The sequence below is a fragment of the Lycorma delicatula genome, chromosome 6, assembly GCF_047948215.1.
Source record: "Lycorma delicatula isolate Av1 chromosome 6, ASM4794821v1, whole genome shotgun sequence".
In the NCBI taxonomy this organism is placed as follows: Eukaryota; Metazoa; Arthropoda; class Insecta; order Hemiptera; family Fulgoridae; genus Lycorma; species Lycorma delicatula.
Window position 1 is genome coordinate 140,174,460 of NC_134460.1, and position 23,294 is coordinate 140,197,753.

Sequence of the window (23,294 nt, forward strand, 5' to 3'; positions counted from 1 at the left end):
AGTTCTTCAAACTTTTAATCATGCATCAGTGATCATATTTGTGGACCCACAAATATTCCTTCTTTAATTTTTGCATCACTAATTTTAGAAAACTTTTGTTTAAGTACATGAAACCAGGAGTATTGTCCATGGCCTTGAAAAAATTCTTCATTAATCGTAGTTTGATATGTAACTGCAGTAGATACATATTTTTTAGGATTACACAATGGGTCATGTTTCACATTTTTCCGTTCAGAAATGAGTGATTTGCATTTAGGCCATTCTTTTCTAATGAAATTGTATTTTCTGTCCCTACTATCCCATTCATACAAAAACCAACAGTACTTTGTGTAACCAAGCTGCAGACCAAGAGTAAGTGCAATTACCTTCAAATCACCTCAAATATTCCATTCATACACTGCATTTTGAAGCTTTTCCAATATAAATTTAAAGTTTTCATATATTTCTTTCATACTTATAGATTAAGCCACAGGTACTGATGGGCATTTATTGCCATTATGCAGAAACACAGGTTTTAAACTAACTTTAGAGGTATCAATGAACAAGCACCATTCTGTTGGGTTATGTTCATTACAAAGTGTCCACTAAGCCATTTTCTTCAGAAAAATATCTTTAAATTCAGAATGACGATTGCAATAAATACATATGTTTGTATTCTTTTGAAGAAGATTCTATTCTTTTAGCCAGGAAGCAAGTATTTTGTAACAACCCCAACTCAATGAAATCTAGTTAAAACTGGTTAGCCGCATTGATAGAGACAGGTATGAACATACATGTATGAGGTACACAAATATGAGCAATTTGATGTGCTAATTATAATTTGGTCTGCTTGCATAATATTCACTGTGAGAGCATCATGTTCAAGCATAAAAAAGTTGAGTTAATCCCAGAAGATAAAAAGATTTTATCCCAGAAGATAAAAATGATTTCTTGAAGAGATTGGTACTGAATCCATTAAGGGAGAATATTGTTACAGCTGCTAAATTATCAGTTGTGATTCACGACCAGCTCTGAAATATCTACCTACAAAATGTTAAAACTACAGTTCAAATCTGAAGAATTTCTCAAATCCTGATGGCTTGTCCATCAAAGAAAATATAGAAATTTATTGACAAAAGTACTGAAAATAATTATCCCGTTCGCACATCTTACCTCTGTGAAAATGGTTGTGCAAAAAACTAAATATAGGAATAGTCTTTTATCACTTGAAAATAATTTTCTTTTTTTATGTTTCTAACATAGATCCACATATGAAGAAAGTTTTAAATGAAAAACAAACACCACCATCTTATTATTTTCTTTACATGTGTACTTATAAATCTAAGCAAAATGTTTATAATAAATGATTTTTTCTTCATAAAAATGATTTCATTATTGTTTACATGTAAAGTTGTAGGCTAATTTTGCAACCCCCTTTCATATTATCACGACTCCCAGGTTGAGAAATGCTGCAGTAATATATTGATGCTGTGAGCTAGTAGACAAAGTTTATCAGCTTTCTAATCACGAAAATGTTAAACTGTTTCTGCAGAGAGGATGTGTAGTACTTACATATAATAAAGACATGACTTTTGATAATTTCAGAAATGTATAAAATGTGAACTTTTGATTTTAGTTTATAGATAACTCTGCTACCTCCACAGAGAAAGGAGTAGCAATTCTGCCTTTCGTCCAGAAGGTTCTGTATTAGAATCCTGGTCAAACATGGCCTTTTAATTCACAATAAATTTCATATTTTATCTGTAAAAAAAGAGAAAGTACACAGATCGTACAACTGTAATTGTCAGAATGAAATAAATATCTATAATATATGTTTTTTTATGTATTGAAAAATACATAATATAACATAACATTAGATATATAATCTGTCAGATGTAAATGGTTTTGCTAGCCTTCTCATGCTGAAAATTGATGTTACTAGACCTAGTTTAACAAACTGCATTTTAATGTCTTATCAGCATCTGACACTATCCTCAGCCACCATTTTTTCCTAACAGTCTACAGATTTACTCATTACACAAAGGAAATACAGCTGTGCCTACAGACCCGAATTGAGAAAGCTGTTACTACTTATCTGGAGACTTCCAAAATATCATACAAATCAGTCGAGTAAATGTTATTTAAAGTGTCTTTAATTACATTTATCTGCCTGATTTAATTTTGTTGTAAGTGAAGTTTTTAGTACATAATAATAATACTGTTTATCATAAGGTTCTAGTATTGTGAACTTGTGGTAGTCCACCAGTACTTCCAAGATTAATTTCTAATATTATATTTGTCTGAATCTATCTAAACGTGCAAGAAATTTTTTTTTTTATGAATAAAAAATTTTGAAAACAGAAGTATAATCAGTTGTATAAAATTACCAAACCATAAAATGAATTATAAATAGCTTAACACTAAATATCACACTAAGGACTATGGTTAAAGATAATTGTGTCATCAGATTGTGAAAAATTAATCTCTCTGACAACATTAATTATTAAAATGCAATAATAATCCCCACTTAAAGAATTTATCGTTTATGACTTCTCCCCTTTTGCCGAGGAAGATTGATAGAAATAGTTTTGTGCGTGATTTTAAGTGAGTAATACTTTATATTCAATATTTATAAAAAGGAAGGTGTTTAAGTTTACTTGTTAAGATTATCTGAGTCCACCATTAATTTGTATCACCTTTCAGATATTTCACAAGTATATGTAATTGTAATGATATTTTTAAAAGGAGGAAACAGTATTTTACTATCTGTATATTTACATCAGTAGTGTTTTTGTTTTAGCTTTTACTTTTTAAAACTGGTTTTTTTTTTAGGTTGATGCAGCTAGGCAACAATATCAGCCTACAAAATTAGAATCATTTTTTGCTATAACCAAATCATTAATTATCAGAGCATTAGTAATTTATTTCATATCATCATTCTTCCGTCGCCCAGCTACTCAGCCTGATCAACAAGGAGGAACTATTCCTTCTCGCGTTCCAGCGTTCAACATATTTGAAAATGGAACATTAATGGTGAATTCTTTTAATTAAATCATTTTACATATTTTTTATTTATATATGGAATTTGTTTTTCTTTTATATAGAATATTGTGTACCATTATTATTTACTTGTAAGTACTTTGTATTCTCTTAAATAATTGGTCACTCTAAATCTATATTTCATATTCATCATAAATATTTTTTTCTCTTCATGTGTTTAATGTAAAAGGTTGTTTTTGTTGAATAATCTTTTTATATTACAGTTTTACTTATAATTACTTTGTTAATTTCTTTCTGTCATCTGTTATACATAGTACTTTAAAACAGCTTGTGTATAATATTTGTTTATTTAATAATACTTGTAATTAAAATTTAATTATAAATTTAGGCTTTTTCTTTATTTCTTCATTAAATTCATTTATTACTAAGTATTAATTTTTCCTATCACAAGTAAGAATAATTTTTTTTTTTTATATTAAAAATTGATTAGAAATATATATATTTATGTTAAGATCAATAAACCAAGACAGAAAGTGACATTTTTTTATTGAATACCAAATAAACATTAAAAATTATATTAAAACATGTGTCAAAATTAATTTTGAAAATTAACAGTATATTTGCAACAGTGAATTAGAACACCTTGTAAAATTGTAAATTTATACCAGTATAAAATGTAAACTTATGAGCACTTCATTATTAATTAATGAAACTTTAAATTTGTAGATTCATGAAATAATGTATATAGTAAATTTTATATCACTTTACTCCTATAGCCGTAATAAGGAGAGATTTATTCTTAAAAATTGTTTTACAATATATCTTATTAAATTGAATCATCAGTATAATACCTTTAAGCCTATGTGAAATGTATAGATTGATAACCATGAGAACGATTATTTAATAAATGGATTAGATGTTTTAATTTTTCAATTTCTCAATTTGTGATTTACCATAAGCAAAGATGTGAGCATTTGGACCAGGTTGATGTTGCAGTGTGATACACTTCTTAAGATTTATCATGACGTTTAATTAAACGAGAGGAAGTTATCAGTGAACAATCTCAACAAACTCTTACTAGTTTTTCACATAAAAATCAGTATACTCTAGTACAGACATTATACACCTCTTGTGCTTGGCTTGTGGTCCTGTTCTATCGTCATTAAGCATAACAAATCCCATCACTTGCCTACTACTTTAGGTCATTAGAAAAAATTGAACCTACATTAAAATTATATTAAGTGTTAAACAACAAACTTTCAAAACACTTCAATAGGACTTTTTGAAGATTATAAATAGTATATTCACTTCAACCAAAGTTGAGAGCACTTGGACAAAGTCATCAATTTGCACTATATTTATTAGACTTGTTATAAGCAATGGGGTCTTATAAATTAAGCTGAAGAAATTTACATGGGAAGAAGATCCCATGGAAACAAAAGTGTGTATTTCAAAAGCGAGTTGTTTATTGATTTAAAGTGCCATTTCATTCTATCATGCTATTTAATTAAATTTTAGCATATTTAATAAATTATTCAATCTCTAAATTTTGACTAATTAACAGCACCTGAATTGATATTAAGAGTCATCAATAGTAATGATGATGATTCTAGAAAAAATTGATAGAATCAGGTCACAAGTTATAAATTTTCCAAGAGTTAATAATATAAAAAATAAGAAGAGGTACTTTAAAAAAACACTTGACCCACTTGTGATAGGTTTTACTCTCGTAGCTAACCTGCCATGTTGTATCCTAATATCATTACAGCTTTTTTCACAGTTTTACCCGAGAAAGTAATTCAAAGTTTCTTATTGGACATAAGACATTCCCTGATACTCCATATATAATTGCAATATTGAAAAAAAAGTAATTTTAAATTATTAATAACAATATTGCTTTTAGTTATGTATATTAGCCTGTTTTAAGCCATATATTAGCCTGTTTTAAGATTAGTCTAAATAGATAAAAAATTAACATATAAATGTAACAGGAATTATGGCATATTACTCCATTTCAAAACTTTTGAAATTGTTCTGTACTTGAATGCATTTTATTAACGTCAGCCCAAACCATCAAAGAGAATTTGGTAACTTTTGATGTGCAGTTAAAATTCACATTTGATCTGCTAACCAAAGAGTTTTTTCTACATGAAGTCGGGTGAATTTTAAGAGAAAACATTTTATATTGTTAAACATTTTATAATTTTAAAAACTTGTAATTTTTACCTATGAAAATTGTAGCTAGCATTGTTTGTTTTTTTATGTGATACTGGTTTTTTAATTTTTTTTTTTTATCCTTACATCATACCTTTTAATTCAAACTGTTTCTTCTTGAGATTTTCCGAGTGTTGCAGAATAATCAATTTTCAGAATAAGCAGTTTTTACAGAATCTTTTTTTAATAATTTGTTATAAAAATAAATGCATGTAATGTTATGTAACCTCATGATAATAATATAATAATTCTATAAAATAATTACATACATACATACAAAAGTGAAGTTCAATTATATATTTTTAGATTTGTATATATTTCTACATATAACAAACATTTAAATCATATATGTGGTAAATTATATTTATTACCTTGAATTTATGTAATTAATCAATGGACCATTACCTAATTTTGATAAGCTTTCTCCTAACTTACCTGCCCCTTTTAGTTGTATTTGTTGGTTAGAATGAATAATAAAATAAATATAACAGGCTTAAGCCCAATAATAGTATCTGTGATTGATGTAATAAATTTTGTAACATGTAAAAAATGTCATGATTGAATGGGACTCGAACCCAGAACCTTAAGATGAAAGGCAGTGCTACCACTCCACAATGCAGTGCATTTATTTGGATTTTAAAAATATAATTCCATTTTTACCAGTAATCTAGGAAAAAGATAATGTGTTTTTTTACTGTATTTGTTTGTGCATTTACAACTTGCCTCAAACAATTTGTCTCGGTTTACAAGTTATATAATGATTTATAATAATAAAATATTATTAATTTTGTGATAACAATCAAATTTTCCAAGTGTCAAAATTGTTCTAAGCCTAAAGGCATCAAATAAAAGTACTTGAAAAGAGGGTTTGAAAGCATTTATATTATATTCATGAGAAATATTTTTCATTTTGTAAAAGTAATCGTGTAAGTATTGGTAAAAAAATATTAATTAAAAAAACATTATGCTGTATAATCTAAAAATAGTATTAATTATTTTCTCAAACTTCAAGAATGCAAGAATATATTAATTTAACAGGTTACTTAATCGTAATTTTGTGCAAACTTCAGAAAGTCAAAATTGAAAGAGTATCTTGAGTGACTTCCCCCCCCTTTTTTTTTTACAAAGACAAGGAATCTTTGCAAGAATAAAAATAATAGTGTACAGAAAAATAGTATACATGCTCTTGTTGATAATGAGCCATGGTTCTAAAATGCAGGAATGTATTTTTTTTGTCTTAAAGATGAACCCATGTTTTACCTAATTTGGTCTTAGTTTTCTTGAATTTTGCATGTAAAATTAATTTGAATTACAGGATAACATCAGGTTATATCATTACTCTTCAATAATCTTATACTATCAGTGAAAAAAATAAAGAAAAATTTTTCCATCTATTCAGACCGTTTAATTTGTTTAAAATTACAATATGATCACCAGCAGATCTTCCTGATCAGTATTAAAAAAGTCTTTGAAATCTGTTTCAAAGATAAATTTTTATGGTTTTATTTCATCACCAAGTGATAAGTAAGGCTTAACATAAATAATAAAAATCCTTACTACTGTTGTTCAGGGTTTCCTCTATTTCTTTCGTATTTAATATTTTATTAATTCTTAGTGTAATATGTAGACGTAATTTTTTTAAGATCATTTGTTAAGATGGACTTGTCCATATCCATTTTTTTTAACATCCTACTTGTTTCTTAAAATAAGTGATACTACCAATGAAGTTGTATGGAATGATACCTTGATCTTTATTTTTTCCTTTTAACTACATTAGAAGTGAAATAATATATCTAATATAAGGTATACAAAACTTGTTTTGATTTACAAAACATATTGAAATGTATTATTACATTTTAATAAGTTTTCGCTTTATGCAGATGTACTGTATCGTTTTTCTTTTCTTTTTTTTCCTCAGTTGTATAATAACAGTAATGTTGCTTGTATATTGCCGAAGTACTAATATTTAGATTTGCAGTAATAATGCATGTGTGGTTCAGCTAATTATGAAAATTTTTTAAGGTTTATTTGTTTTTTTATTTTAATATATTAATCTATTTTTGTTTACCTTTTTTTGTGTGATTTGTGATTTACATAATTTTTATCCTTACTAACAACCCTATCCTTTCTGTTAGGACATGTATGTATATCTATCAGAAGATGAAAACTTTTCAAAAAATAATCGCAGTACATTAATATGGCAAAAGGATGGTCTCATATATGGCGATTGGACAGGTGGGCCTAACAATGATGGTACTTATGATTTTGAAACAAAAATTGAAGCGTCAAAGGTAAGTTAATTTTTAATATCTTTTTATTTATAAATTATTAAACTTTTAAGTTATAAACAAATTAATTTTTAGGTTAACAATTGATTTTTTATTACTTCCTGTTTTATATTTCTTCAACAAACTAATCTGAATAGTTTTTTCGAGAAACTTCAAAAGAGCTTTTTTTAACAATGAGCAAAGTTTTCCTTTTTCTTAAACTGTAAAATTTAAATGTTAGAAAGAAATAATACACACACACACAGTAGCGAACAAATTAATCTGAACAAAGGGAATTTTTGTTCTGTTATAGGGGATTTTCATTGTGTGGCAGACTGCTTGCTGTTTGGTGTTTCAGGTTATGTTGTTAGTTCATATACAAACAGAATTAGTGGTGTCCATGCTTTATAATTCATTGTCAATCAGTTTTTGGTGAGCTTGTGAGTTTCTGTTATAAGTTTGTTATTCATTTCCAGTTAATACAATGGATATAACCCCCACAAAAGCGGTTAAAAATTGTTGCTTTGTTCCAAAGGCAGATTGCCAGTAAATTTAGTATGGGGTTAGGTACTGTAAATGAAATCGTGAAAAGATTTAGGGAAACTGGTTCAGTCTCTCCAAAGAGAAGAGGAAAACATGAAGGGAAAAAGAAAACCACGCCTACACAGGATTGATTACTAATAAGAAAAAAACAAAATTAATTCACAATTGTAGCTGTTGACCTTAATAGGGACTTGAGATCCAGCAGAACTAATGTTTCTGATATGCAAGTTCATAAATTGTTGGCAGTGGGAAGGATTGCTCGGAAACCTGAAAAGAAGCAGTTACTGACACAGTTTATGAAGACAAGAAGACTTCAATGGGCAAAAGAAAATAAAGAATGGACTATTGAGATGTGGAAAAGATTTATTTTTTCTGTTGAGACTCATTTCTTTGTCAAAGGGGGGGGGGGGTAGCTTACATTCGTAAGTCACCAGATGAGAAGATTACTCACCAGCACACCTGCAATTAGCTCCCAAACACCCAGCCAAAAATATGTTTTGGGGATGTTTTACATATGAAGGGCCAGGAATCACATACACCTGTGGATGGGATGATGAAATTGGACTAATACATTAACATATGCCAAAGAAAAATAGTCCCATTTATGCAGAAGGACCCAGAACTCATTTTTCAACAGGACCTTGCACCATGTCACAAGTCAAAGAAAGCAAAAGAGTTCTTCAAAAACCTAAAACTTTGACTGCTGTCATGGCCGGGGGACTCCCTCAAACTGAATCCCATTGAAAATTTATGAGTCATACTAAAAAGAAGACTTTGAAAAATGAATTGTAACACAAAAACTGACCTTATTAGTTCAATGATACAGGTTTGGTTTCGACATGAAGAAATCAAAAATCATTGTTCTACCTTAGTGGAATCAGTGCCAAAGAGGATTAGTTAGATAATCCAAAACAAAGGAGGACATATAAATTATTAAATTTAAGTAAGTTTGACTATTAACATTTTTTCTTTTAAAGATAAAATTTCAGTTGTTCAGATTAATTTGTTCGCTGCTGTATATATATCTATATTTTATTGTAATATATATATAATATATATTTTATTTTATGTTATTAGATCAACTGAAGTACAGAATAAATAAAGTAGAATGATATCTTATTTCACTATATATGCAGGAGTGCTTTCGCAATTTACTTGCATCATATTACATATTCACATATTCAATTTACCTCTTTTAATTCAATTTTATGCCTTGACGTCAGATTTTTGCTTATGTAAAAAATTTTACAATTAAATTTTTATGTTAATTTTAATTAATTTTTAATTTTGTTTTAATTTTTAATTTAACTGAATAAAGGTTGAAATTCTTAAAATAAAAAGATTTAAGGTTTTAAATAAATGTATGTTAAGTTATTATATTTTATGAAGTTTGTAATATAATTTGAGATCAATATATAATGCAACTGATGATGCGAGTAAATCGTGAAAGCGCTCCTCCATATATAGTGGAATAAGATAAATCGTCCTACTTCTATTCTGTACTTTGGTTGATCTAATAAAATAAAATAAATATATATATATATAACAAAAAACAATATTTAAGTGTATGTCTTAAAAGTATAGTAATTAAATACTTATAAGTGCAATTTAAAAGCTTATTATTATCATATGTGATAATGTTATCAGTATTGCTAGTTCCTAATTATTATTTTTATATCAAGATTATTTAGATTTTCATTTATTAATTGTAATATTCATTCTGAATAACAAATAATTATGTAATTAATAAAATATAATACTGAGTTTTCTTAATTCTCATTTGCTTATGAATTTTTGTGTTAGTTTGGCCCAAATTATGAAAAGAATTAAATTTAATTGTTACTAAGACAATTTTTACCATTCATTGCTGTAATAAGTAGTTAACATAAAGCGACAGTTGAGTTATCTATTGATTTATAATGATATTAAAGTGGAATATCCTAAGAATCAACTCCATGAATGAGTTAGCAGGCAAATAGAAATGTTTAATTACTTACTAAATGTGCTTGTACTGTTTTTGTAAAACAAACAAAATAATCATGAATTTTTTTTGTTAGGTCTTTTATGTTTTTATTTTCTATTGGATCTCAAAGCTGCAAACATTTTATTTACACCTCTGCAAGGGAAATATCATCTTGCTGCTAAATATGAGAATAACTTTCTTTGAATTTTGTTATTACATCTGAAAGATTAGGTCCCACATTCTCTTAGATATCATCTTTAGAGCTTTTATCTTTGGGTGGCTGTTATGAAAACTACATTACTTAATCAGATAATATTTGATGCCCAGGATTATCTGTTCCTTAACTGACTCACTCGGATACATTTCTGTTTTTTACTTATCCATAAGTTATGAGATTTTAATAGATTTTTCATTTTTATTAATTTTGTTTTGTTTATTTTCTTCTGCCACTTCTAGCAATAAATTTAAGTATTTTTTGAAATTTTTTAAAAGTTTTTCCCATTATCTATTATTTTTGAATTAGACATCTGTTGTTTTTTTTTATCAGTGGTCATCAGTACCTTTTAGAGCAGTGATTCTCAACCTTCTTAGCTCTACAACCCCCAAAAAGCAAAAAAAGATATGAATATGTTGCGACTCCCCCCCCCCCCCCCAATTCCAACCCAATGAAACCTAGTTAAAACTATTTAGGTGCGCTGATAGCGATATTATGAACATGCTTGTATGAAGTATACAAATATGACCAATTTACAGATTGCAACTTGATGTGTACCTGCTCCTTGTAATTTGGTCTACTTGCATAATATTTGCTATGAGAGTGTCATGTTCAAACATGCTTATGATATGTCGTACTCTCAACAGTCTGAAAGAGGCATAAGGATTTTGCAGAATGTCAGTTTAGTTTCAAATCCAAAGTGTGCGTTTGATGCCTTTATTTAAATCTTCAAAAGCATAGTTTCATAGAAAGTAATAGAGGTTTCAGTTTTTTAATATGCAGTCACAAAATTGATAAATTTGTGAAAAAACAATGTGACCCATCAACATCCAGTGAATCAGTTTATAAAATATGACAAAATTGCACAATGACTTATTTAAATTATGATTTTACCTCACTGGATTGAAAGCCTCAGTGCATTGTTTGCTTTCAACTCCTCTCTGATAAAAGCATGAAGTCATCAAAATTAATTTGACACTTTGAAACTAAACATCCAGATCATAAAAGTAATCCTTTAGAATTTTTTGAAAGAAAATTACATAGTTTGACAAATCAACAAGCTTCTATTTGTAAATCAAGTCATACTCATAAAAGTACACTTGAAGTAACATATCTCATAGCATTAAGAGCAACTATGAATACCTCACATTGCCTAGTGTAATTGATATGGTCATTGTTTTAATAGGAGTGGAAAAATAAAAAAAAACTGAAAAAGATTCCGCTTTCTAATGATACAGTAGAAGATACAGATTGCAAACATCAGTAGCCATGTTGTCAATCGACAACATGGCTGCTGTTGTTTTGCAATCAGATATAATTCAGCAATTGAGTTTGAATTTTTTAGTATTCATTTTGATAAATCAAGAGATGTGGCAAACATTTCTCACTTCTTATGTTTTGTAAGATGTGAATGCAATAGGGACAGATCAGTCAAAGAAAATATGATGTTTTGCAAATCAATATCTGTTCCTGAAAACAGGACAGTCTTTTTGATGTTTTATGAATTTACTAAAAACTATAACATAGATTGAAAAAATGTATTACAGTATGTAGTGATCATGCAAAGGCAGTAACAGGAAGAAGTGGATTTCTGAAAAAATTAAAAGATCATCTTTCCAAAGGACTGTATGGATGCACAGTTTCCTTCACAGACATGCTCTTAACACAAAAAATATGCTGGAAAATCTCAAACAAACTCACTGTAAAGCTGTAAAAATGGTTAATTTTATTAAAAATCGACTATTACAGAACAGACTGTTGCTAAACTATGTGATGAAATGGGCAAAAAGAGAAGAATCTCTTCTTTTCTATACAGAAGTCAGATTGTTATCACAAGAGGAAGTGTTAACCCAGTTATTGGAATTGTAAGATGAAGTAATAATATTTTCCCAGGATAAACAAACTCCATTCTCAATGTTTTTACAGTATATTGACTATATGTTGCTGTTATATTGCTGATATATTTTCATATTTAAACGGCTGGAATGCAAATTAACAAGTTTGTGATAAAAATATTTTATTAATGCTTTCATTAAGAAGCTCATTATCTGGATTATTCATCTTCAAAACAAAAGTTTTGATACATTTCTAGTCACTTCTGATTATATTAAAATTTGGATTAAAAGACACTATTATTTACCACAATTTGGATAATATGAAGGTGCATTTGCAAGAGTTATAAATTCAGTTGACAAAGTATTTTCTGGAAATAAAATGATTTCTCAAAGAGATTGATTGATACTGAATTTATTGTTTTGTTACTAAATCTTCCGAATTTATTAGTCGTTGTACTACAAATCTAAAAAAAACCTTGTTTTTCAACACTGAATTATGTGTTTTACATTAGATATCTTAAAAATTACTGGAGTTGCAGTTCTGGGACCTGTTTTATCCTATTTCTGAGCTCAAATTATATAAGAAACACCACCTTTACCCCTTAATTTGGGTCCCAAAAATTACAATGGGCTTCTTTTTATTAGAAGAGCTGAAATCCAAGCAAAATCTTTCGCTAGCCATAATTTGAAAACAAAGCGTTTCTAGATCTGTGTTTTTATGAACTTTTTTCATTATTTTCACCAGTAGAACATGCCCTGAAAGTTTCTCCATTTTTTCATGGGACACCTGTATATATATTGTCACATGTTTGCGGCTTGGTCAGGATATTGAGAGATTGACAGTTGAAAATGTTTATGTAATTTCAATTTATTAGTTTAAAAATATCAAATCAATACTAATACTGACAATAGTAATAATAATAGTAAACGACAATAATAAAACAAATCATAATAATAGCAATCACAACCACAATAATAATCAGAATAATAATGATAACAAAAGCAAACTATAATAACAATAAATCCAGAATTCAGTCCCATTGACAAGACATCAGCATGACCGCCAGTCTTGTAATAACAACAATAGATAAGTAAAGCTTTTCTTTCACTGCAAATACCCTTTCAGTATACAAATAAAACTACCCCAAAAATTTATAAATGAAATTTAGTACAATAACTCACTGAACCATTTCTTGTTTACATTTACTGTCCATGCTGGAATTACTGTGACGTCACCTTATTCGTGTTAAACATGCACACCTAGAGATTCACTTCTTCTTTGACTTCATCACTGTATACTCTCGCTGACAGACATCTCGCAGACTCGCATCATAACTTCTTGCTTAGACTCATTTCACAGAATTAACTTCAACTGGTCTTTCCTGGAGTCTTTATACTCCTGCCTTCTTTACCTGCCAGACTAGGACTAGACTCGTGTTGAGTGTGAGAACGATCGACTGAGCCCTTTTGTTCCCATGCATTCCTAACCTGGGTTGAGTAATTCTCATGGAAGAACATCTGTTTAGGTGTGTCAGTGGGCAGTGTTACAAAAGACGATTGTTAAACAGCTGTTAGCTTTACTAAAAGGGTTCCTTTGGCCCTCTCTGGATTCCTCTCATTATTATATTTTCTACTAGTTTCTTCTTAATTTGTAGGAATCCATTACTCAGGTCCGCTATACCAATCTTGTTACATATATATTTAATATTCTATGAAATATAAACCACCAAAATACAGTAATTAAACAAGTTAAACTTACCATATTCATTTCCAATAATTGATTTTTATGGGATCCCAGATCTTCAGTTGGTATTGAGTTGTATTACATTAAAACATTCATTTTATAATTTGTCAAAATTGTTTTCTGTTGTTTTTTTTTTTAATTTTTGAAATTTATTATGAATGTACATGTAAAATTCTGTTGTCCAGTATTGGAATGATCATTCCACAAATTAACAAATTATAAAATGAATATGTTTTAATGTAGTGATAGAATTCAATACCAACTGAAGATCTGGGATCCTGGAAAAATATATTGTTGGAAATTAATGCTATGTTCAACTTAGCTAATTGCTGTGTTTTGGTGGTTTATATTTCATTTAATATTACATTTTATTAACACAGTGATCAATATGATGATTAATGAATTATTTAAATTTTCAACAGAAAAAAATGTTTTATATATATATAATTGTAGAAATACATTCTATACAGAATATATTTTTATACATTTACCACAAGCAGTGCTGACAAGACATAAAGTTATAACATTCACATCATGATAACACTTTTACTGTTTAAAAATTATCTTTACAACACTTTTTGTTAATAAGAAATTTAATAAAAACCTGATCAGTTTATATATAATTGTCCTCAATCATGGTAAAACCGAATGATTTAATTCTGTATTAAGAAGTGTTACTTCTCTCTTTTCATTTTGAACAGTCTATACACATCATCAGTTTCAAGTATTCATGGTTTATTTATCTGTTTCTATTCTTAATTTCATAAACTTTTACAGAGTGTTTATCTAAAAATAAATAGATTAACAGTAACACTTTTAGAACTTTCTTATTATTTGTACATTTTCTGTGTTATGTTTAAATATAAAGAAAAGTAAATAAATATCTACTAATTTAATTTTGATATTTATAAACTTACAATTTTTTTTCTTTTCAGTTTGTAACATTAAAACTATTACACTGATAGACAAAAAAACTTTTTTTTAATGTTTCTCTAAGTGTGATACTATTTCTTGAATTGTTTTTTGCGTCCATTACAGATTTGTAAATACAATTTTTCTATTACCCTTAGTTTTAAATAAATTGTTCTTCAACAAAAAAAAAATTAAGAGAAAATATAGTTAAAATCTGTAAAATTTATAATTTTACATGGTCGTACCTGTGTTAGATGTTTTTCTTTTATAAATTTCCTCAGGCACATCCCTAGTTAATGTCCAATAGTAATCAGCTAGCATGTTAATATTCCATTTCCCTTTATAGCAGCTTTACATCACGAAATGTCTTTGTGGAAATGTTCACCATGTTTGTCACTTACATCTCCGAGGTTGTCCAGGGAAAAATCCAGATGTGAGTAGAGGAAATCTATTTTCAAAGACATATTACAAGGGTTAATCAATTATTATCCGCAATGTAGTTATACATTTTATTGCAATACAAATAGGAAACTTACATGTACATCATTTTTCAACATAGCCCCCTTGCATTTCAATACACTTGGTCCATCGTTGCACAAGCTTCCTGATGCCCTCATAAAAGAAGGTTTTCGGTTCAGCTGCAAGCCAGGAATGCACCGCTTCTTTCACTGTTTCGTCCGAGGTAAATCGACGGCCCCTTAATGCCTTTTTGAGTGAACCAAATAAGTGGAAGTCAGAAGGGGCAAGATCAGGACTATACGAAGGATGAGCCAGTACTTCCAAGTTAAGTTTCTAGAGCGTTTCAGCAGTGTGGGCAGCAGTATGTGGACAGGCATTGTTGTGCAACAACACAACACCTTTAGACAGCAGTCCTCAGTGCTTACTTCAAATTGCAGGCTTCAACTTGGCAGTAGGCATCTCACTATAATGCACACTGTTTATTGTCATGCCCCTTTCCTCATAATGTTCCATTACTGGGCCTTGTGAGTCCCAAAAAACCATAAGCATCAGTTTTCCTGTGGATGGTTGGGTCTTGAACTTTTTTTCCAGGGCGATTTTGGATGTTTTTATTCCATACTCTGCCGTTTATTCTCCGGCTCGTAATGATGGATCCATGTTTCTTCACCAGTGATGATTCTGTCTAAGAAGATCTTCCTTTCATTACCATAGCATTAATGTTTTTGGCAAATGTCCAAGCGCATTTGTTTATGTAACTGTGCAAGTTTTGGAATCAGCATCTTGCACAGACGATGTGTCAATTTGCTGCAGACGATGTGTCACTTCATCAATAGTTAGTCGTCTGTCTAAGAAAACCATGTCATGTGCACGCTCAATGTTTTCCTCATTTCTGGCGGTAACGGTTGTCTGGCTTGTTTGTCGTGCATAACACTTTTGCGACCATTTTTGAATTTTTCAATCTATTTGTAGACACTCCGTTGCGGCAACACACTATTCCGTACTGTACCGAAAGTCTTTGATGAATTTCGGCCCCTCATACACCTTCCGACCACAAAAAATGGATCACTGAACGTTTTTCTTCTTTGGTACAAACAGAAAGCGGAGCAGCCATGGTTAATGGCAAGGCAGCAATAATGGAACTAACCTAGCAGCATCAAACCTGGACAGGCATAACAATTAAACCATGCATGCGTCATCTACACAATAAGATAGTACTACCAACATAAACAAAAATATAACTAAATTGCGGATAATAATTGACTTACTCTCGTACATCCCATAGCTCTGTGTGAAGTAAAAAGTTGATTAACAATATTGTGGTAATTTTTGGATTTTTGTTTGCTGAGAAATTTTTGCAAACATCTTTAAATGAAGCCCAAGCTGCACTTTCTAGATTATTTAACATTGAGTTAAATACATCATCTTTGACAAACTCTCTTATTGGAGAACCAACAAATATTCCTTCTTTAATTTTTCCTTCACTTACATTCGGAAATTTCTGCCTCATGTACAAAAATCCGGGACTATCCTTCTTCATTGCTTTACAGAATTTTTCATTAGTTCTAGCTTGATATGGAGAAGAGGTAAAAATATTTTTTTGGGTTCAACTAAAGGCTCATGAATAATATTTTAACCATTTGGAGTTAAATTGTCTCGTTTCTTCCACTCTTTGGTAACATAATGTTTATCCCTAGCTCAGCTGTCCCATTTGCAAATAAAACAGATGTACTTAGTCCTAACTGCATACCTAATGAAATATCTATAACTTTCAAATCAACACATATGTTCCAGCTATCTTTTTTATAATTTATTTTTTCAAGAACATGTTTCATCACATCATATGTCTCTTTCAAATTAATACCATAAGTGATTGGTATCGAAGGGCATTTGTTACCATTGTATAATAGAACCACTTTTAAACTATACTTGGACAAATCTATGAAAAGGCACCAGTCCAGTCCTCAGGTTTATGAACTTGTCAACATAAGTGCAACATAAGCTCATCAATATTTGTGCAGTAAAGTACTGAGAAGGTTCTTTTTGTCAGCTTTGAAAGCCCAAAATTTTTGTATTTTTTTTTTTTTAAGTAAATTCCAACCCTAAAGTCTTGATCCTAACAGTTAAGCTTAATTTTTTTATATATTTAGATCCCTAACCAAGTCATTTAATTCACCTTGTGATATAAGATGTGGCTTATTGGAAGATAATTCAAAATCAAAATCATTGTGTTGACGTCTTCAGTACTGCCTGATTCTTCATCGCTGCTTTCGAAACATAGATTCACAGATGGCTCAGGACTGGAATAATTTCACTGTGAGGTACAGGCTTGATTGCAGATTGCAATAAAGGATATTATATAGTATGTTTAGATTTTTTTAGAAATTTTAGACACAGTTGTTAAACAAAAGTAACAATCTGTTACATTATCCCTTGGTTCACGCCAAACAATAGGTTCACCAAATGGAAAAGCCTTCCGTGTACTTTTCAGCTATCCTCTTAAATATACAGAACAGTTAGTGCATACTATATGAGGAGCCCACGTTCTATCCTGATCACCAATTCTGCACTGAAAGTACAAATAAGTCTTTTTTCAATTAAGATGTAATGTTTTTTCTATTTGATTTTGTAAACTCGCCAGATACATAACAGAACGCATCCACATCATTTCACAATTTCTAGGCATTATTACACTGAACAAACAACGCAGCAATAAAACAGAACAAAATTAATTAATTTTTAAATCTAGTGCTTAATACAAACAACACAGCTGTTTTCAGCTATATGTTTTGACCTGCATAGGTATGATTAATCTTGTCCATGAAGGCTTACTCTTCAGTATTAGATATGTCATAATATGTGACTATGATATAATTTTTTAACAATAAAAAATGAGCTAACAAAATGCATTCATTATAGGAGCTTAAATTGCTAACTATACGTTGAAAAATGAAAACAATTCTTTAATTAAAATTTAAAGATTTCAAAAATGGTGGGAGATAGAAAGATTCTGAGTTCATATTCATTTTCACCATAAAAAAGCAGTTTAAATTCATGTCACATATTAGGAAACAAAAATTAATGTTTATCAGTGTTAGGTTGTAAATTTATGTATTATTGTAATTGTCATGTATTTTATCTGTACTTTTCTTCATATCTGTTTTTAGCTGTTTTATGTAGTAGAAAAATTAATTTCTCTTTATTTTGTTTTCATTCCTCCTGAGTATTTGTGAGTTCTGTTTTTATTATATTATGGAACATGTTATTCCTTCTTATGTTACCAAGGGTAATTCAAATATCTGATCATATTTTTGTTGGAGCTTTCTGTCAATAAGAGTTTTGATTTTTGTGTATAATCTTATCATATATGTATGCATTTAAAGATTTTATTGTCTAAAACATTAATTTTATCATAATTTTCAGTTTTACAGGTGAATTGTAGTTAAAAAATAGTTTTTGGAATAAAAAATTACCCATAAAATGTTAGTGTGGTGTCAATATTACAGTGCTTTACATTTTATATATTGGTGATTTATGACTAAAAAGGAAAATACATTGAAAAAATTAAATTCTTCTAATAAATATTGTTTATAAAAGTTGAAATTTTTCTAATGTAGCTGAGAATTTAATAATAAAAAAGAATTCTTACAGAGTACATAAATTTTAGAGGTATTCAGTAGCAATAAAGAGATAGATTTATATGTTTTACATATAAGAAGACTGAAGATGATGTTGTAAACAGCAAAAGTGCTACCATGGGGTAATGTCATTATTTTATATAATGTCTGTGTAAAATGTTGTGTTTAAAGAGATATTTTTCCTAACATGAAAAAAAAAGAATTTAATTTAAACTGTTTAGTATTTGACTACAGTAAACAGTCTAATTCCCAAACATACTGTACTGTACAGAAATTGCAAGCTACACAAAACTACATGTCTACCAAAATCTACAAATCCACTAAGAATACAAGTTTTTATTACTATACCAGCAGTTACCAATTGTATTTTATCGTATTTTTACAATTCCATGATCATTACAGTGTTTATATCTAAACAAGATGATTAGATGTAACACTGATTTTATTTTAAATTAAGATATTTTACTCTCAACTTGTTTTACATTTTGGGGTCTCTTTAAGACTCTTTTAAATTTGTTCGTCTTTGAATGCTATTACATTCAATATATTTACTTTTTTACAAAATTATATATATTTTTAGTTTAATTGTAATGAAGAATTATGTAATTTATGGTTTTCGGATTGCACCAACTATGTGTAGTTGTTTGGGCAATGAAAACTAACAAATTTAACATTCTCCACAATTACCTGTGAATGTAAAATGTAAAAGTGAAAAGACTTATCATTAAGAAATTAAACAGTAAATATCTCATTTATGTATTGAATGGTTTGACGTTTGAAGTCACTCATTTTTCATTTTTACATACTTTTCTTTCATTTCAGAATGTTCGGAACAATGGATCTCTTTATTTACATGTTTTTATAATAAAGCGTGAAGGAAATTCTAAAAAGCCAGAAAAACTAAAACTTTCAGGAAAGTACGTTACAAAAGCCACTAAACAATTGAATCGTTTTAAAAAATTAAGGTTTACAAAAACACAGAATTTATTAACTGGTGAAACTGCTGCAACACCTGAAGAAGTTATGGTAATTTATGTTAACTTTTTTTTATAAAATTGAGTTTTTGTGCTTCAACATATTTCTTAAATATAATTTTTTTTTTAAATTCTTTAACAATTATTTTATGTGTATAGGATGAACAAGTTTATTATAAATATTAAACAATAACTTTTATCATCAGAATTTAGAAAAAAATATCAATCGACAGGTATTTATCAGAATAGATTGTGTTGTAAAACATTGATACTTTTGTTCTTTCATTACCCCACTGGTTTTTTCCTAACCTATTCACTGTCATGTTGATGCATAATAAAAGTATTCCTGATTTGCTGCAGATGTATGATATATAATTCAAACTTCAGTATCTTGTACTCACCAACAGTTGCGTCATCATTTTATATAAAACTGTTAAAAAACCCCATTCTGTTTATAAATATTACTGTAAATAGTAAATATAAATATTGCTATGAATAGCATTATAAATACATTAAACAAAATAATGGCAATCGAGTCTAGTTAACAGTAGTCTGTATTGTACGATTAAAAAGCGGGGATCCTTCAAGTTTGGTCACTTTTGTTTTCCACACATCATGAAAAACATACTGCAAATCCTAAATTAAAAGAAATCAAGGCAAAAAAGTTTATTCAAAAATATTTCTATTCACTGACTGGCCAGTCAAAATACAGCATATCTGAAAAGTTCCCAAACTAAATTAAATAAAATTACTGATTTAAAGATAAAGAAATTTACTCACATCAGCCCTCTACATAGAACCATTCTCTAGTTGTACACTCATTGCAACCCCAGTAGAGTTTGTCAAGCATTCTGTAGAAATCACTTTGTGGGATCACCTTCAACTGTTTGGTGCAAATTCTTCGGATGGCCGGAATGTCATCAAAAAAGCGACCTTTCATCTTCAACATGAGTTTCAGGAACAGAAAATAGACTGAAGCCAAGTTGGGTGAATAGGGCAGGTAGGATGAGATTGTAATTTGATTTGCAGTGTAGTAATGTGTTAAAACTGTTAACATGTATGCCGGGGCATTGTCATGCAAGAGTTCAACTGCTCGGATCCCGGTACTCGAGCCAGATTCAACGAATGTGACGCATCAGGCATTTCGTTACTTCCAAATAGAATTTAGAATTCATGGTTTGACCAGTTGTGACAAATTCATGATGAATCAGGCCCTTTGAGTCGAAGAATGCAATCAACATCGTTTTCACTCTTGATTTTTGCCGCCTGACTTTTGCCAGTCTTTGTGCTCCAGGACTCAACCAAGCAGCAGATTGTCACTTTGTTTGCAGATCATACTTGAAGCACCAGCTTTCATCCCCAGTTTTAATTGTTTCCAAAAAATTTGGGTCACTGTTGGCAGTTTCAATGAAGTCTTGAGTACAAGAAAGACGCACCTGTTTTTGTTCTTCAATCACGAAGTGTGGAACGAAACAAGAGCACAGCTTTCGGCGGTTCTTTTTTCTGTTAGAATTGTATATATCGCGTCTTTACTGATGTTTAGCTCTTCTGCTATGGCCTGAAGTATAAGATAGGTTGTTTAAGCAGAAGCGTGCACTTTCGCAACGTTTTCGTCATGAACAGTTGTTGACAGCCTCCCACTTTGTTTGTCGTCATCCAATGACTTTCTGCTGTCTCTAAATTGCTTCCACCATGTGTATGTTGTAGTACAAGATACAGCTTCATCACTGATTGCTTGCTTTGTCACAGAATAAGTTTCAACGAAAGATTTTTGAAGTCTGAACACAAAATTCTATCATGCTTCTCTGTTCATGTCACAAGGTCACATGAACACAATGTACATGGCCGAATATAATTTGAGACTGGATTGATGAAGCATGATGAAATTTTGTACACACACTCATCAGACATCGTTCTACATAGTTCCTTGGTTGTTCAAGAAATGGCGCTGCTACCTGTACCAACTGCAGAAATTTAGTTCGGGATTTTTTCATACCTACTGTGTACAGAGTAAAAAACTCATATCACAATCTCTGTTGGTTACTCATTATAGATTTTTTTTTTTTTAGTTTTTTGATGAAACTTTATAGAAAAAAATTAACAAAAACTAATAATTATTTTGGAAAAATTACTTTGTAGAGCTGAAAATGCTCATATAATCTTTATCTTTTCCTGATGTAAGTAGTCTTATTTTTCGTTGGCAGTAATGAATCAACAAATATATTGTTTTGTTAACCATGAGACCTATTAGATATGAAGCAATATAATCAGCAAATTCCATAAAGTGTTTGTATAGGAAAAGCAGATTTTTTGTAGTCTGTTTTCGTTTAATTCCATTTAAATAATTGGTGGTGATTTACAACTATTAAAGGGATTCTGTGATTATAACTATTCTTTAAGTTAATATATTGTGCTATAAAAAATGCAATATCACACTATATTTTTTTTTTATGTTGTAATAAAATGAATATAATATTCTTATTCTCCTTATTTGATGGAACTCTTCGTGAAGGGTCTGTTAAATTTCTTTGTAACTTTTTGATATTTTTAATGATTAAGGAAAATAGATAAATATATTTTCAGTGGAATTACTCCTTAAATTGAACTTTGTCTTTTAATATAGTTTAAGTACATTTTTATTAAATTCTTTTATTGTAGTTTGTTATTTGCAGAAGTAAATACATATGGTAAAATTTTCGTAAATTATCATGTCAGTTGTAGTTATTTACTTATTAAATTTCTTTATATTTGTTTTTTCTTTTTCTTTTTAGAAAGCAGAAACTCTTCAGACAGAAATTGTATCGCATTGGCACCCAAACTTAACCATCAATTTAGTAACAGATCAGACCAACTGGGTTCAAGGATCAATTCCACCTCCTCTTAATGAATGTTTGTATATTTAATTTATTCTTCTTTCTTTTTTAATTTTAATTTAGTACTTCTAGACATTTAAAATTATGGAAAAATATGTGTAGGTAAAACAGATGGAATCATTTTAGTTAACGAGATTTTCAAGCTTAATTTAAAAACAGAATAAAAATGATTGCAATAGTATTACTTTAGTTTATGGGTCCTAATTATACATAAATAATTAAACAATTTTTATCATTCATTTGCAATAGCACAATACTTTTTTTATACAAAATTATATTTAAGCAAAGTATTTTACTGCTGCAGTTGTGTCCAATGTAAAAATTCCTTTTCTGTATAAAATTAGAATACATAAACTTTGTTTAACAAGACTGTAGTCTGAAAATAGAGCATGTTGGTTCATGGAAAAGTAGAAGAACAAATAGGATAAAAACCAATCATTTCTGTAGTCAAATGCAGTTATGCTTTTAACATATGCATGACACCGTTGGGAGATGGCTGCATATAATATATGCTTCCAGCTCCCTGCCATGGTGGTAAATTTGAATTTCTCTCTCAATTGGCTAATCTACAAGCCTATTTTTCTAAAAATGAAAAGATATATTTTAAATCATAATATTGCTTTGCATTCTTAACACTTTTACCCATATTCTAGAATTAGTCCCTGTCGGTTGCTGTGTTTTG

The 23,294-nt window shown here is 29.4% G+C and overlaps 1 protein-coding gene across 1 annotated transcript in view; it reads left to right on the forward strand.

The window, feature by feature from the left end:
* The window catches only part of LOC142326294 (putative lipid scramblase CLPTM1), a 42,868-nt gene that overhangs the window by 4,573 nt on the left and 15,001 nt on the right, over nt 1-23,294 (forward strand). Inside the window, exons 2-5 of the mRNA XM_075368662.1 lie at nt 2,812-3,012; nt 7,329-7,484; nt 19,588-19,791; nt 22,511-22,628. Of these exons, the coding sequence (XP_075224777.1) occupies nt 2,812-3,012; nt 7,329-7,484; nt 19,588-19,791; nt 22,511-22,628 (679 nt within the window). The remainder of the gene's footprint in view (nt 1-2,811; nt 3,013-7,328; nt 7,485-19,587; nt 19,792-22,510; nt 22,629-23,294) is intronic.